Consider the following 15929-nt stretch of genomic DNA (forward strand, 5'->3'; position numbering starts at 1 on the left):
AATGCTTAAGTTCGTCGCTGAAATTTTTTCTAAACACTTAAAATTGGTTAATTTACACATGAAAAATAATAAAATAAATGGGAAATCTATTTTCACAAAAAAAAAAATAATCACAATAATTTTTCAATTGATGTGAAGTATTCACCAACTTTATCAATGACCAATTTCTGGTGAAGAACCGTATTGATGACTTTTAATGTATTTTTCTCCCTCAAACAAATTTCTTTCTATTTATGAGATTCGTTTTTTTCTAATTTAAATAATTAAGTTATTTAACTTTGACCTAAATCATTAATTTTACGTGAAATAGATAAGTTTTGATTCCTTTATTTTAAAATAAGTTTTTGTCTTTTCTATGTAAAATTTTAATTTTTATTTGAACAATGATATTTTGATTATTAAATTTTAATTTCTTTTTTACGAAATAAAGTAATGTTTTTTAAATGATTTTGAAATATTTAAAATAATAATCATCACATACCACGTGAGTAAATTGCAAATGATGAATTTCTTCTCATATGATATTACAGTATACAGTAAATCATATTCAATTTCCGTTTTGGATGATATTATTTTTACACCGAACAAATTTTTACACACTTTATAACTATTATTTTAATCTTTAATCTGTTTTTTTTCTTTACAAATGTAAAAATTAACCTTTTTAATAATTAAATTATCAAATAGTATGTTCAACACTATATTCAGTATAAACAAACATTTCCCTTCTTTTTTCTTTTTTTTACTTTTGGTACTTTCTTTTCGTTGTTCAGTGTGTATTTCTGTTCTGAGATACCTAAATGCACTTTTAACCGAAAGCAGATAATTTTCTTGCTTTACACAAAAACATTGGAAAAAGGGCAAAGTACACAAAAGCTTATTCAAGGTTATTCAAAATCAAACATGCTTTGAATGTTCAAGTTCCTCATTTTAAAATTATTAAAACTCAGCCATGGTGTATATACATATAATCTTTCACATTGATAAAAACCATGAACATGTGTCAAAAGCATATAATAATTTAAAAACTTTGGCGCGTAATAAAAGTTAAAAAAAGCATTAAAACACATTGAACTATAGTTGGATAATGTTTTGTTGTTACTTTTGATTATCCTTAAACTTCAAATAAGTAGTTAAGAAGTCGGCACTCTTTTGAATATTTGCATGTTAGTTTGGAATTGAATAAGTGAAGTAAATGGATAACCGGTTACTCATAAATTGCTCAAACTATTTATGTCAAAACCAAGCTCTTCTTTTAACACTAACAAAGCTTGTTTCCACAGTTGAAGATTATCCCAAATATAAGGCACTAGTTATGCATCGTAGACACCCAGAAATTACAAAGGAAAAATGAGTTTCTTTCATTAAGTTCTGGTTTCAATTTTATATATAAACAAATATTGTCAAAGATAACTTACCTAGGTATTTACCAATAATGTTAAGAATTATACTTTAAGACTATTTCAAAATTTTATTAAATCGATTTGAAAAGTGAGGTTTATATCCATCTACATAAAATAACATTGTAAAAAATTCTTCATTAATAATCAATTTTAGTAACCAAAAGTTGTTAGTCACTGTAATAACCAATTTACAAAATAAAAAATTATTGATTACTAAAATAATCATTATTATGAATAAAAAATTATAATTAGTTTCTAAAATTTAGCTACCAAGGTTTTAACTACCAAACAAAATTGGTCTCTAAACATTAATTACTAATATTTTTACTACAAAGGAATTGGTTTCTAAATTAGTCTTTAATTAATTAGTGACCAATTTAACGATCAATTATAATTTTTTTTATTCATAATAGTGATTATTTTAGTAACCAATAATTTTTTATTTTGTAAATTAGTATCTAAATTGGTCACTATATTGATTAACAACTTTTGATCACCAAAATTGAATTGATTCATAATGAAACATTTTATTATAGTGTAAATCTCTTTTTTCTTACACACTTTCCATGTTTAGCTATATATATCTCAAACGTAAACTTTAATGGGTAATCCAATAACAACGAACCAAACAAATAATAACTCTCGCTAGAATAAGTTTTTAATAATTTTAATGGACCATAATACTTTCACAAACATTTTTTTTGACAATTTTTGCTTTTCAAGTCATACCAAACTTTTTTCTTCTTTTTTCAAGACACATCAAACATTTTTTTCATCCAATGAATGTCAATCTTCAACACATAATAGAGAACAAGACAACAATGGTGAGATTACCAATCCCATTCTCTAGAACAAACATCGTTTTATCTATAGCTAAATTGGATGAGTTTGTCCAGTTATGAACAATAATATTAATTTACTTTACGAGTTGTTGATAAAGATAACATAAATTTTCAATGAAAACTGTGCACGAGCTACTCTTTTGGAAGATTAGTGGATCTTTTGACAAAGTTTTCTGTAGAGATTAAAGGCACCACAAATCTGCATAATATAGCTCTCAAAGTTCGTTATATCATTAAAGGTAAACAACAAGGAAACAGTTTTGTAATGGAACACAGAGGAGCGAATGGATCACAGAAGGAGAAAAAGGAAGGCACTACGATCTATAGCTACCATAAAAGCCAATCATTCAAAAGTCAAACGTTGTTAGACTAACAAACAAAGCTTGAATAGGCATATATTATAATGCATGCTACGCAACTCATCTTCGGAATCTCACCAATTTGTTACTCATATCATATTCTTGTGGCGCTTTTAGTCACCTACTTTGAAAAACAATAGATGCCATTTTTCTCTTTTGCTTATTTCCCCTGACCCTACCACACCAATCAATGATTCAACACCCTTGTTCTTTATTTCTTTATACCCTCTTTCCAATATTTAAACACACACAGGTTTTTCAAGTTTAGTCTTCATCACCTCAAACTCTTTTGTCTTTGCAGCACCAGACATTTCCAACCTTCTTCCTTCATTCTCCTTCATTCTCCTTCACCATCATCCAAAAAGTCACCATCCAAAAACCTTATATATTTGTTCCTAGGCCAAACCCTACAACATATGGGTCATATGAGTTACAATAGGGTTAGCAGTGGGAGAGGATCATCATCATCATCATCATCATCATCATCTTATTGCCATGGAAAATGCAGAGGGTTTAGGTTAAACCTCAGAAGGCTTTACTTCCTGCGTCTCAGGAAAAGGTTCACCTTCTTGCTCAAACTCTTTGATACGTGGAAACTCTCGTATTCTCAGGCTCTTCAGCTTCTGAAGAAGGTTTTCCGCAGAAAAAATGGCTTCAAAAGAAACTACAGCAACAGCAGCAGAAGTGGCTTGGTGAGAGATGAAAGAATCAAGGGCCAATCTGATTCTGGGGTATCTTCTTATGGAAGGAACAACTCTTTCTATGCAGAAGCCATTGCAGATTGCTTGGAGTTCATCAAACGAACGTCTATTTCTTCCATCGACCAAATCCAAGACCCAGTTCGTCATATTCAAGATACAAATTCTTGACTTCTTTTTTTCTTCTTTTTGGTAGACAAAATCATACAAAGTATTAGCCTTTTTTTGTTTTCACTTTCTGGGTCTCCTCTTGTTTGTTATGAATTTATCTTCTTCTTTTTCTTCCTTTAGTTTTTAGGAAGAAGCATTGATAAGATAAGATAAAATATATAGTCATCTGTGTATATATTGATTTCCTCTGAAGTTTTGCATCGGTAATGGGTTATTGAACAAAGTGTGAAAATTGTCATATATAATATAACGTGTAAAATATTCTTCCTTCAGATTATAAATCTCAGTGAATTACAATTTACAGCATTTCCTTCTTTTATATTCATTATATTATATCAGTAATGGTTCATGTTTATTAAAAAAATTACTCATCATCTTTTTAATTACCTTTTCTACAAGATTCAGATACAAATTCTTGCATAAAAAGTTGAAGTGTACAAGTTCACATTCAAATTAGAATAATAAAAAGATAGATTTTCTCCTTCTTGATTGCACGTTGCAACGTCTGAACGGGTCATTCTTCTTAGTTGGAAGATTTGAAGATTCGGAAGAAGCTGGTATTACCGTATTGCCACCAAACACTAAAATCTTGTTTTTGACTAATCTAAACCTAAAGCGAGTCTAAAGAGAAGATTATTGTTGACATTATAGAAAGATGGTGGCAATCATATCCCAGAATTTGAATAAAGTTATAATCTTTAACAGAATTTAATATATACACACATGAATTCCATTATATTAACAAAATGAGGAAAAATTGTTTGCATATTGGTGTTGATGGTGATTAGATATCCACTAATGCTTAGCTTTAGAGGTAATAAAGTAGGGTTTTGTTGGTGGGCCATGGTGTGGCTGCTATGACAAGGCCATGTTGTGTCTAAATTGGCTTACAGGTTGGCTCTACTTACCGACCCTGTCCAAAATAATATGGGATTTCAAATTCTAAAACCGACCATTCTTCCACAAAATTGTTTGATTTAGATGCTGTGACGACATAGGTTTTTTGTTTTCTTGTTGGTGTAGCAGTATCATGTATTATGGGTTCTTCTAATAATGTTAAAAAACCTAACTTCAAGTAATTGTGTGTGGTCATTATCAACTTCTTTCAATCATTCATTGAATTAAAAGTTTCATAAAACATTTCTTATCTTCGTCATAAGTTTTTTCCATGGTAATTGGATCTTATCTTGTCTATCCATGTAAGGAATGTGTGTTTTTCTAAAACAAAATAGATAATCCATGTTGATTTTTGTACCGTAGAGTCGATGAGCATTCTCAACCGGACGGTCTAAAGATAAGCGGTCGAAGGTCGTCCACTAGGAGTGGACTATCCATCGATTGGAGTTGAAGTCGTGACTAGTTGATGTGGTAATTTATCTGGAATGGAATTAAAGAGGTCACGACCGACGATCTAAGGACAAGTGGTCGAAGACCGTGTGCTACGATCAGGCAACCTAGTTGACATGATTTGTTATTCTCATCTTTCTATTTGGACGCGTGCACGCTCAACAATATCAGTCAGGCGGCAGAATAAAAAGATAAGATTCGTAATAAAAATAAAATAAGTCAATAATCAAGTTAAAAAAATAATTAGACCTCAATTAAAAAAACTTTAATCATAGGTCCATAAAAAAAAATTATAAATATGACTCAAAGTAAATTGCTACAAACTTTTAATTTACATTTATTATAACATTAATTACTAATTTTAAATGAATTTGAACTGATTTAACCATCATAATCTAATTCACGGATATTTGTCCGGTCAATCGAATCTAATTTGTTTCCTTGCGGTACTCCTAAGAGTTATTTATTTATCCCCTTTTGTTGTAATAATGCTTACTAATAATTTTTCGCATTTAAATTCGTTTATGAAATGTTGACTTTTCATTCACATATCATTAATGTTTTTCTTTTTACAATGAACCTGTTGTTTTAGCTGAAATTTTAAATCATTATGATTTTCTTCACTAATCGGAAAGGATCTCAAACCTTTGTTTTAATTTCAGAATATGCATTTTTTTCTTTTTCATTTTTCTTGTGGATATTTTGGAGAACTACAGACAAGTTTAACAAGCTCCTATTCTTTACAAAAACAGAATGAGAAAACTAAATTTAATGAAGATTATTATTGAATTTGAAATTGATAAAATAAATCTATAACATTATATAAAGGATTCAGTCTTTTGATATACATCTTTTTTTTCAATTTTACCCATTTTAATATAAGTAATTATTTTTTAAAATTAAAATAATTATTTTATCAATTTTATTTATTAATTTTTTTAATTTAATTATTATTTTTATTTGATCTTCTTTTAAAATAAATATTTTTTAAAACTAAAATACATATTTTTAGTAAAAATATTACTCACAAAATAAATAAAAACTATTTACAATAAAACTACAATAGATATTTATATTTATTTTTATAACTATGATTTTATTATCTTTTGTTATCATAAAAAAAATAACACATGTTTAACGCTAATGTTTTAATTATAGTTGTAATAAAGATAAAAGTAAAAGTGACATTTGATCTGTAATTATTGAGGTGACAAACTGTTATCATTTTACGAGTAATTTTACTGATAAAAAAAATCATTTTACGAGTAAACTTAAAAAAAATATTTGGGGTTTTTCATTTATAATGTGATATGATTATAATAGTTAGACTAAGTTTATAATGATATATTTGTTGGAAGTATTACTGTTTTCTACATGCAAAAATAATTTTCCAATAATTGTTTGAATGGATTGTTCGTATTCATAAACTACGATAACTGTATGAAATAAATTATGTTTAAAAATTGTCTATTTTTTTTACCTGTTAATATCCACAATTATAGTTATTACTTTTTAACATGATATAATGTGTACAAAAGATAGAAATATAATCTTTTTTATTCTAGAATATCCTTATTTAAATAAACGTGTTTATATAGTATTACAAAATTTGTCAAACACAATTTATTTATTTATTTTAAATAACTAAAATTCTTTGATTTATTAATTTAAATCTAAATAATTGACACGGAAATTAATAATATTTCGACTCATTAACATTATGGGTTAATTTTTAATTTAAAATGATCCCACGAAAATTAAAAACATCCACCAAATATATGACTGGAAACGTCTCTCACAACTCAGTATTAAGTGAGTGCTATATAATAATTATTGATATATATATATATATATATATATATAAATAAAATTTTAATGCAATCTTATAAGTTTATTAAAAGTATTAACGAGTCTAATATTTGTTTATATTTTAATAGTCTAAATTTTAATTTTTAAATAATTTAAATTTCAAAATTTCAAAAATATTAATTCATATTTCACAAATAGAGTCGTAAAATAAATAATAAAAACATATAGTAATATTCGAAAGTAAGTATATTTAAATTAATTTTAATTTCTATTCAATTTGTTTTAACTCTTTTAACAAATTCTCATATAATCTTAGAAATGATTTATTTTCAGCAGTCCCAATGATCCAACTTTTCGAAATGATCACATTTTTCGGAGTTGTACTTGTATTGCAATTAATTCATCGATATAATATAATTATATTTACATTCTTTAAATAAATTTTTAAAACTAAAGAGAAATTAAATTTTATATCTATATAGAGAGAGAGAAAAAGAGACAGATAAATAGATAAAAAACATCTTAGAATTATTAATTAATATTCAATAATTTTCTTCTATTACTTGTAACTTTATGGTGTTGAGCTTGTCATATAAAATATTATTTGGTATCGTGTAGAACGCGATTATAATAGTTAAAAAACAACACAAACAAAAGAATAGAGTAAGCTATGATTATTTAAAAAAATTATGTAAGGACACATTTTAACATCTTACCATTCGTCTATATGATATTATTCAATAATCAAATCATCTCACAATAACAAAATCAAGTGTTTAACAAAAATTCAATCAAACTCATTACCTTTATGTCATAAAAAGCTTACAAATTATCATCACAAACACTTACTCCATTTCATATGACTTGTGTGTTGAATTAGATTCAAAGATTTTACATTTCATGATACTTTCACACAAATAGAGTTATACATCAAAAAATTAAGTTCTTCTCGTATACGAATGATAGATTCATTGTCATTTCAATTATTTTTCATATAACATACTAAGTCATAAGAATCTTCATCAATTTTGCACAATCTAATATATTCTTTTATATGAATTCAATATTTGTAATGTCAGAATGTTAAAAAATCTTGATTCGATATACAACATACAACCTCTCAACATAGTACTTCTCCTTAAAAATAATTATGATCATATCATATCAAATAACTACAATTTTTCTCACCGTCAACCATATATACATGCATTTTTATCGCAATTATCAATTCAATTCATCACAAAAAAAATACAATCATCACTTTTATCATTTATTACAATTTAAAATATTTAAAATACACTTTTAACATCTTAAAATACTAATTTACTCACCCAAATCCCTTTCTTGCTCGATGAACACGCAAGCTCACCTAACAAAACAAAATTGAGAGTTTTTTAAACTAAGATTTGTCAACAAGCCATATACACAAATGAAACTTACTTATTCAGCAATCAATCATTTATTAGTTATATGGATTTTAATCAAAACAATTTCACTTGATGAGAGGATTTACCGACCCAACAACCGCAAAGTTAATATTTAATAAAAAAAATTGATTATATAAAATTTTTGTACTGTATACCAAGTTTCTTATAAGGGACTTTGATATTCAAACAAATGAATAAATTGTAATTTAAGGCTTTTTAATCACGAGAAAAATTATTTTAAAAATGGATAAATTCAATTATGGCAAAAACAAAATCCGTGAGAATAAATTTGCATTTAGTCCACACTAAACTATGTTAAAAATGTAGTTAAAGTTATATATGAGTATAGAGTTACATATTATATATTTTTGTCATAGGCTTACTTAAATAGGACAGTCGTAATTAGCATAATAACCCTAAGTTTTATAATTCGATAAAAAAATTAACCTAACTTGATATTGTAACCAAAGTAGGTTGGGGTGTGCCTACACACTAACCTAATCTATATCTTTCCTCTATATCTTTCCTCAATAAGATTTATCTATCACTAGTTTAATTTATTTTTAATGCAACTATGTTTTATGTATTTTTAATTTTCTTAAAAGGTACTTTCTTATAAAAATTATCTCAAAACCCTCATCATATACCAAATAAACACACTAGTCCCTTTGCTGGTCAAATTTATGAAGGTACTTTTGACTGGACAGAGGAGAAAAAAAGAATGTTTAATTATGTAAAGAAAGACCGAGTTTTTTTCAAAGTAAAACGAAGAATGAGCTTTGGTAATATTTTTATTAATTATTAATAATATAAACAGAACATTTACCAAAAAGAATAATATTATAATAAGAGAACACATTAACTAATTGACTATTATTTTTCTTTCCCTTATTGTTTAGTTTCACACGCAAGTCATGCAGATAAATTAATTAACAGTCTCCCCAAATTATAAGGTATAAATAATCATTTCCATGGCAAAATGTGACATGCATTTGATAATGACTTTCACATTGAAAAAGGTGTTTGCCCTATGGATCTGGTCTATAACTCTCTGATTCATCCCACTAAACATGTAATTTGGTCTAATCCATGTTTCTTCTTGTAAATCTAAAATAAGTGGTAAATCCTCATGTAAAAACAGTGTGACTTCAACTATTTCCATGTGTATACTCTTTTTCTTTTCATCCATAAGTTTATTTATCTTAGTTAAAAGTTGTATGAAAATATTAAATTAAATATAGTTAAATTAGTAGATATAAAAAAAGATATAAATTGGTGTTTTGGGTGTAGGAGCATACATTTATCTAAAACACTCAACTAGTTTTCACTTTACTCTCCTTCTTAGTTTTGACGATTCTTCCGCTTGGTCTTCCTTCCTTTCCTTCCAGTTCGATTGTTCAGACCATCAGAGTACCTACCTGTCAATTAGGCTTCAATGCTTAAGTCCGTTTGGGTGTATGCAATTAATGCTATAACAAATGCGAATTAAAAGTCCTTACCAACTTACATTTATAATTTTCTACATGGGTCTGTGATTATGGTTTTCTTAATCTCAACCCAATTGTTTTTTAAACCTGATTACTGACTTGTTTTACTTTAATCTTCAGGTTTTACCCTTTGGTCCGCCTGGCTGACGCTGCTAGGCGTATTGCACACCGATTGGCCATGTTCTTGCACCCAAATAGTTGGAATGAGAATGGCAAATCATGGTCGGTGTCGTTGACGCTCAAATTAAGAAGGGTCTCAATGTGATTTTCAATTACTTATGGCCGACCAATCGTAACAGGTAGCCTTCGACCGCTTTTTCTCGGACCGTTTGGTTGGGAGCTCCCTAAAATCACTCCGGAGAAATTGACACATCAACAAAATTCACAAATTTTAATCCTAATCATAAAACAGTCCGTCTATAATGAACAGTTTTTGACTGCTTATCTTTGGATCGCCTAACTGAGAGAATAGCTGGAATAATAGATAATACGGTACAATTAGGTACAATTAGTTATTGAAAGAACCTCTTTGTTAATAACTATAGGTCGAAGATTTGAAATATTTTATCTAAAACAATTCCATCGATATTTCCACCACGTTGAAATAAAAAATAGACAATAAAATATTACATTCCATTCACGAGTTGTGATTGTTTATTTGATTAAAGGTTGCTATGATTAATGTATTGCATGAATTGGGATTCGAAATTCCCAAAGTCAATGTAGTAGTAGCATTCTGACTAGGATAAAATTCACCACACCAGAAAAAGAGATTAGAAGAAGGACTTAGTGAGTGAATGAATCTATTCACCACAAACAGAAAAAAATTTGAGAAAAAGAATAAAGTACCATAGTTTACAAAAAGAGTAAAAGGTAAATCAAATATGTTAAATATTTCTTGTGTTATTTATTTATAGTTATTTTGATAATTAACAAGTTTTATAGAGAGAATGGAAGAGCAGCGATTTGTGGATGAGAGCGTAAATTTCACACGCGTAACAATAAAACAGTATGGAAATAATAATTTAAAGATTAAAAGAAGGAAGAGGAAGGAGGGAAATGAAATTTAGAATTTGCCCTAATAATCATAACTGGAAGAAACTCCTAACGAAGGCGCGAAACTTGATCAGTGTTGGCTACGCTTCCGCCGCCATGGGTGATATTCAGATCCATAAGACCAAACTCTGCATCATCGGAAGCGGTCCTGCCGCCCACACTGCCGCCGTGTACGCCGCGCGCGCTGAGCTCAAGCCGATCCTCTTCGAAGGCTGGATGGCCAACGACATCGCCCCCGGCGGCCAGCTCACCACCACAACTGACGTTGAGAACTTCCCCGGCTTCCCCGACGGCATCCTCGGCGGTGAGCTTATGGAAAACTGCCGGAAGCAGTCGCTGCGCTTCGGTACCGAAATCCACACCGAGACCGTCTCCAAGGTCGATTTCTCGAACCGTCCTTTTAGGGTTTTTACCGATTCCCGCACTGTCGAGGCCGACTCCGTCATCGTCGCCACCGGCGCTGTCGCCAAGCGCCTTCCGTTTGCTGGCTCTGGCGACGGTCCCGATGGCTACTGGAACCGCGGGATCTCCGCGTGCGCCGTCTGCGACGGCGCCGCCCCAATTTTCCGGAACAAGCCGCTAGCCGTGATTGGTGGCGGGGACTCGGCCATGGAGGAGGCGACGTTCCTCACTAAGTACGGTTCCGAGGTGTACATAATTCATCGGAGGGACACGTTCAGGGCCTCGAAGATTATGCAGAGCAAGGTGATGAATAATAGCAAGATCAAGGTGATTTGGAACTCGGTGGTGGTTGAAGCCTATGGGGGCGGAGATAACAAGAGGGTGCTTGGGGGACTGAAGGTGAAGAATGTGGTGACTCAGGAAGTGTCTGATTTGAAGGTATCTGGTTTGTTTTTCGCAATTGGGCACGAGCCTGCGACCAAGTTCTTGGACAGTCAGCTTGAACTGGATTCTGATGGCTACGTCGTTACCAAGCCTGGGACTACGAAGACCAGTGTTGAGGGAGTGTTTGCTGCTGGTGATGTTCAGGACAAGAAGTATAGGCAAGCTATTACTGCTGCTGGCTCTGGTATGTTATAGTTTTATTTAAGTTGATATGGATGTTTGTTGGACTGACACTGGTATATGCGTGTGTATAATGACCCTGAATTTGAAACACAGCCTCATGTTGCCAATTTTGTTATTTTAAGGTTGTTGATTTGGCTTTTATTTGGTATGCTCCCTATCAAGGATTCTCGTTTAACTAAGATTTCCTTGTTTAAAAGATGAATGAAATTAATTTCGAGTCATTGAAGAATGTGATTTAAAATAGAATATGTGCCTAAATTAATCTCGGTCATGGATTTTATAATGGAGTACATGTCACAATGAAAAGAATTGATTTTGGTAGTTTTCCTGACGAGTAGTAAGTTCTTGAGTTCTTGAGTGCCCGTTATTTGACTTAGTAGTAAACCAAGTTAGCAGAGTTTTTTCTCAAATGAGGCAGCGCTGGTTCAAGAGAGATTTTGGCGTACAGCAGTGGAGTGAGCTCACATCCTAGTCTGTAGGGTATATTATATATGATAACAAGTATTGTATAGTATATATTGATGCCATTTATTGAAATGTATTGATTGATTTTGGTGCCTCATTTTCTTCATCTTTGTGTTCCGCTTCTATCCGATGATGCTTTAATTTAAGGATATTTAATTTTAACTAAGTTTTTTGTCTTGGCCTTTTTCTTTGCCGGATATGAAATGATTGTATGAGTAGATAGATTAGTGTAACACATGTTGAGAAGACAAGAAATCAATTATGGTGGTTTGACAACATAATGTAAAGAAGGCAATTCGAGACATTGGTGAGTAGACTACATCTCATGGATTTTATCCTTGAGGAGAGAGGGGTAGAGGGACACCGATAAGGACATTTTGAAGAAATTGTTAAAACAGATCTTGTGGTGTTAAATATCGCCAAGAATTTGGATTTTTGACAAACCTAATTGCGATAGGTCATCCTGGGCTAACCTAGTGGGATATGATTTATCATTAACAAACTATCTAAGGAAATGAAGAACTATTTTATCGAGAACAGAGAACAATCACGCAAATACATTTTCATCAGCTCTATTTGTAATAATCAAAGTAAATGAATAGGAAGTTTCTAAAGGTATTTTTTCTTCTAATTACTATGGAGATATTGAGGATATTTTTATCCTAATAATTCTCTATTTACATTACTCTCCCTCATGTTGGTAAATTGATATTGATCATTTCCAACATGTTTACTAGATCTTGAAATCTATGAAGGGGAAGCTCCTTTAGTGAAAATAAGTCTTGTAGGGACATGAATTGTAACCCCAATACCTTTGTCAAGTTATCTTTGATAAAATCCCCATCAAGCTTAACATATTTGGTCCGATCATGTTGTATTAGATTATGGACAATTTAGACTGTTGATTTAGACTGTTTTCAGCCGATTCAGGCTGACCTGTTTTGCGGCTTAAATACAGACTGACAATTTGCATGCCCAAGCCCATTTTTTTTTCTTTTTTAATAAATTTTCTTCACAATCACTCATAGGATAATAATTAACATGTATTTACAACATCTATATAAAATTATCATTATTCTATCATATTTTCGCATTATCATACTCTTTTGTTCAAGTAGTATGTATGAATGTCTGATAATAAACACACATACACTTAAGTATTTTAACCTCGTGTATTTTTATTTATTATATTTTAATTTGTGAGATCTTACTCAATCTACGTTTTTTGTCTAAATAAGAGTGCAAAAGAAAATTTAATGTGTATAAAGGTTTGGGATGGCCAATTTTTCATGTTGGTAAATTGAGTCGTTATATTTTAAATTCTACTTGCCGAGATATCGTTATTTGTAGAGTTTAATCCATTTTGATGCAGATGGTTCTTGTATAATCATGTCTAAAAATATAAGATCAGCTTGTAGTTTTCATAGTAGTAACGGTTACCAATTAGCTATAATCTAATGCCTAGTCAATTCGTGGTTTTAACATACTATTTAATTTATTATGCTGAATCTGGAATTCCTTTTTTGACATAATAGTTATGCTTGAACGTATGCGTTAGTTATAATATACTGTTTTACACTTCTCATATATGTTCCATTCTACTTTCTCCATGCTTTCTAAGTCCCTGAGATTTGGTTCTCTTGCTTAATATTTTCCTTTTCGTCTTTGCTGTCATTAGTAGTACTAGTGTGGTGAACTATAAAAGGATTCTAAGTATGTGACTGCCCCTGATTTTCCAGCGACCTTTGGTTAATCATGTGGTAACTTCCTTCAGAAATATTGATATGATGACCCATATTTCGAAGCTTTTAATCCTTGTTTAACTATGTATGTAGACATTTTCAAACTTTGATTTTGTTACTGGAGTTATACCAAATGAGAATATATGGTTATTCATTGGTAGAGGATAAATTGTTAGAATTGGAAGTTGTTAAATTAAATTGTTGTCTTACGTATTATGAATTACATTTGAACTGGAAGTAATATATACCAATGTAAAAAAAGCATGCAGTTTGCTGTCTTTGGCTTCGATAGTCATTATTGCCATTGCTTTTAAAATTTACACTACAATTGAATTAGAAATCACAGTTACTCTGTACGCTTCATTAACATTTTTCGTTCAAAGGATAATGCAAGTCGTGTGACTGTTGCAGGATGCATGGCCGCTTTGGATGCAGAACATTACCTGCAAGATGTTGGTGTACAACAAGATAAGAGTGATTGACTAGCTTCGGAGGGTCCAGAGTTCAGAAGAAGCTTAATCAGAAGTAATGTTTAATGAAACATAGGAGAATGAAAAAATCTGTCTTCTTGTCGAACCTTCATTTATGCGGTGCTATTCATAGTTTCATTGCAGAGATGCACTTGCAATATTTTTTAGCAGCTATGCTCACGAACATGTATTATGATTATTGGGCTTATGTTGCGTGCATTATTCTGGACTATCATTCATAGTCTGCTATGAAGAAAAATATAACTATTTGCTGATTTACACGAGTAACTCAAACTATGCTCTGATCTTGGATTACAAATCTTTTTACCCAATCAATTTTATTTAGTGTCGTAATTAGTCTATTGTTTTTTTATCAATTCTACCCGGTAGGCGTAGATGAACACGAGCGCAAACTTCATAAGGTTTTTCATGCAGCCTTTCTAAAAGGAAAAGTGTATTCTATCACCTGAATCTTTAATCAAATCTTGTTTTGATTCTCTTATTTTTAATTTGATGAATATAGTCTACCGATTATTTAAATGGTGTGAATTTGATAATTTTTCAATTTTGATAAGTAAAATGTCGTTATTAAATGTTAGTCTAATCATAAAGGACTAAAAGAGGGTTTTGAAGAACGGTATTTTCTTTCTACCATGTTTTAAATTTTATCCAGTACCATTTTACACTGATAAATAAGCGTTTTCCAAACTGAAGTCAAAACTGTAGGGGTAAATTTTTTTAATTATTCAAATTTCAGTCCCTAAAGTTAATATTGGGGAACGAGAATTTGCGGTATTTCGGAAACACTGCTGGGTTTACTTTATGAATTTTGAAGAGAAAACTGGAAAGCAGTTATTTCATCCTGCACCTCCCATTGTTTCTTCCTGCACCCCATTAAACTTAATTCTCAAAATATCCTTCATTAAAATTAAGTTTAAACCCTTAACCCTATCCCTCTCACAGACTTTCCATTGTTTCCTCGCGTCTTCACGTTTAAGCTTGTGCATCTCCACATTCATACTTTCTCTTTCCCTTCTCATATTTAAGCTTGTTCGTTTCCTTCACACACGGAAAACACAACATCTCGATTGATTTATGGGTTGGGTGTTCTATTGATGGAGGAGGTACCGGCTTAACATCCAAATAAGTAATCTCTTGTTTTAGGCTCATTAAAATTTTTTCTCAAATTTAGGCTCATTAAAATATTGGTTGTTTTATTTTTTAACATTATTTCACTAGTTTAGTTTTAAACATTTGTTAGTACGCATTAATTTATTTTCATCTTTTATCTGTTGTGTGTGTCTCTGACTAGTTTATTCTCATTTCTTATCTATTGAGCATGTCTCTAACTGTCTATGTTCCAAGTGTTAGAAGTTGTTAGTTGACATTTTTGTTCTTTCATTGCACCAATGTATCATGTGAGGTAAAATGCTAAAAGTCAAACATTAAATTTTTTTTGTTAGTTAATCACTTAATTTGTCTTTTGTAGATACTTGTTGTATGTTATTTTATCAGATTATAATTGCCTTTTCTATAGATTTTTCAAAGTAAATATTCTAGCACTTGAAAAATGTTTAAACCTAGAAACTTTTTTGAAACGTGATAATTTATTGGATCTTGATGA

The 15929-nt window shown here is 30.5% G+C and overlaps 2 protein-coding genes across 2 annotated transcripts; both read left to right on the forward strand.

Annotated features, from left to right (window-relative positions):
• Positions 1-2783: 2783 nt before the first annotated feature.
• On the forward strand, positions 2784-3774 carry LOC114172986. The gene is made up of 2 exons (XM_028057166.1): positions 2784-3163; positions 3248-3774. The coding sequence occupies exons 1-2, from the start codon at positions 3021-3023 to the stop codon at positions 3471-3473; spliced, it is 369 nt and encodes a 122-aa protein (XP_027912967.1). The 5' UTR covers positions 2784-3020; the 3' UTR covers positions 3474-3774.
• A 6781-nt stretch (positions 3775-10555) lies between these two features.
• LOC114173841 (thioredoxin reductase NTRB-like) lies at positions 10556-14641 on the forward strand. The gene is made up of 2 exons (XM_028058490.1): positions 10556-11629; positions 14247-14641. The coding sequence occupies exons 1-2, from the start codon at positions 10603-10605 to the stop codon at positions 14315-14317; spliced, it is 1098 nt and encodes a 365-aa protein (XP_027914291.1). The 5' UTR covers positions 10556-10602; the 3' UTR covers positions 14318-14641.
• Positions 14642-15929: the final 1288 nt, after the last annotated feature.

Source organism: Vigna unguiculata, chromosome 2 (assembly GCF_004118075.2).
Source record: "Vigna unguiculata cultivar IT97K-499-35 chromosome 2, ASM411807v1, whole genome shotgun sequence".
NCBI classification, from domain to species: Eukaryota; Viridiplantae; Streptophyta; class Magnoliopsida; order Fabales; family Fabaceae; genus Vigna; species Vigna unguiculata.

Excerpts from the sequence above, each read along its gene's own strand:
- LOC114172986 (XM_028057166.1), top strand. The coding sequence starts at position 3,021 with ATGGGTCATATGAGTTACAATAGGGTTAGCAGTGGGAGAGGATCATCA. Across the intron at positions 3,164-3,247 it reads TTCCTGCGTCTCAGGAAAAG|AAAAAATGGCTTCAAAAGAA; the intron begins GTTCACCTTCTT and ends GGTTTTCCGCAG.
- LOC114173841 (XM_028058490.1), top strand. The coding sequence starts at position 10,603 with ATGAAATTTAGAATTTGCCCTAATAATCATAACTGGAAGAAACTCCTA. Across the intron at positions 11,630-14,246 it reads TATTACTGCTGCTGGCTCTG|GATGCATGGCCGCTTTGGAT; the intron begins GTATGTTATAGT and ends TGACTGTTGCAG.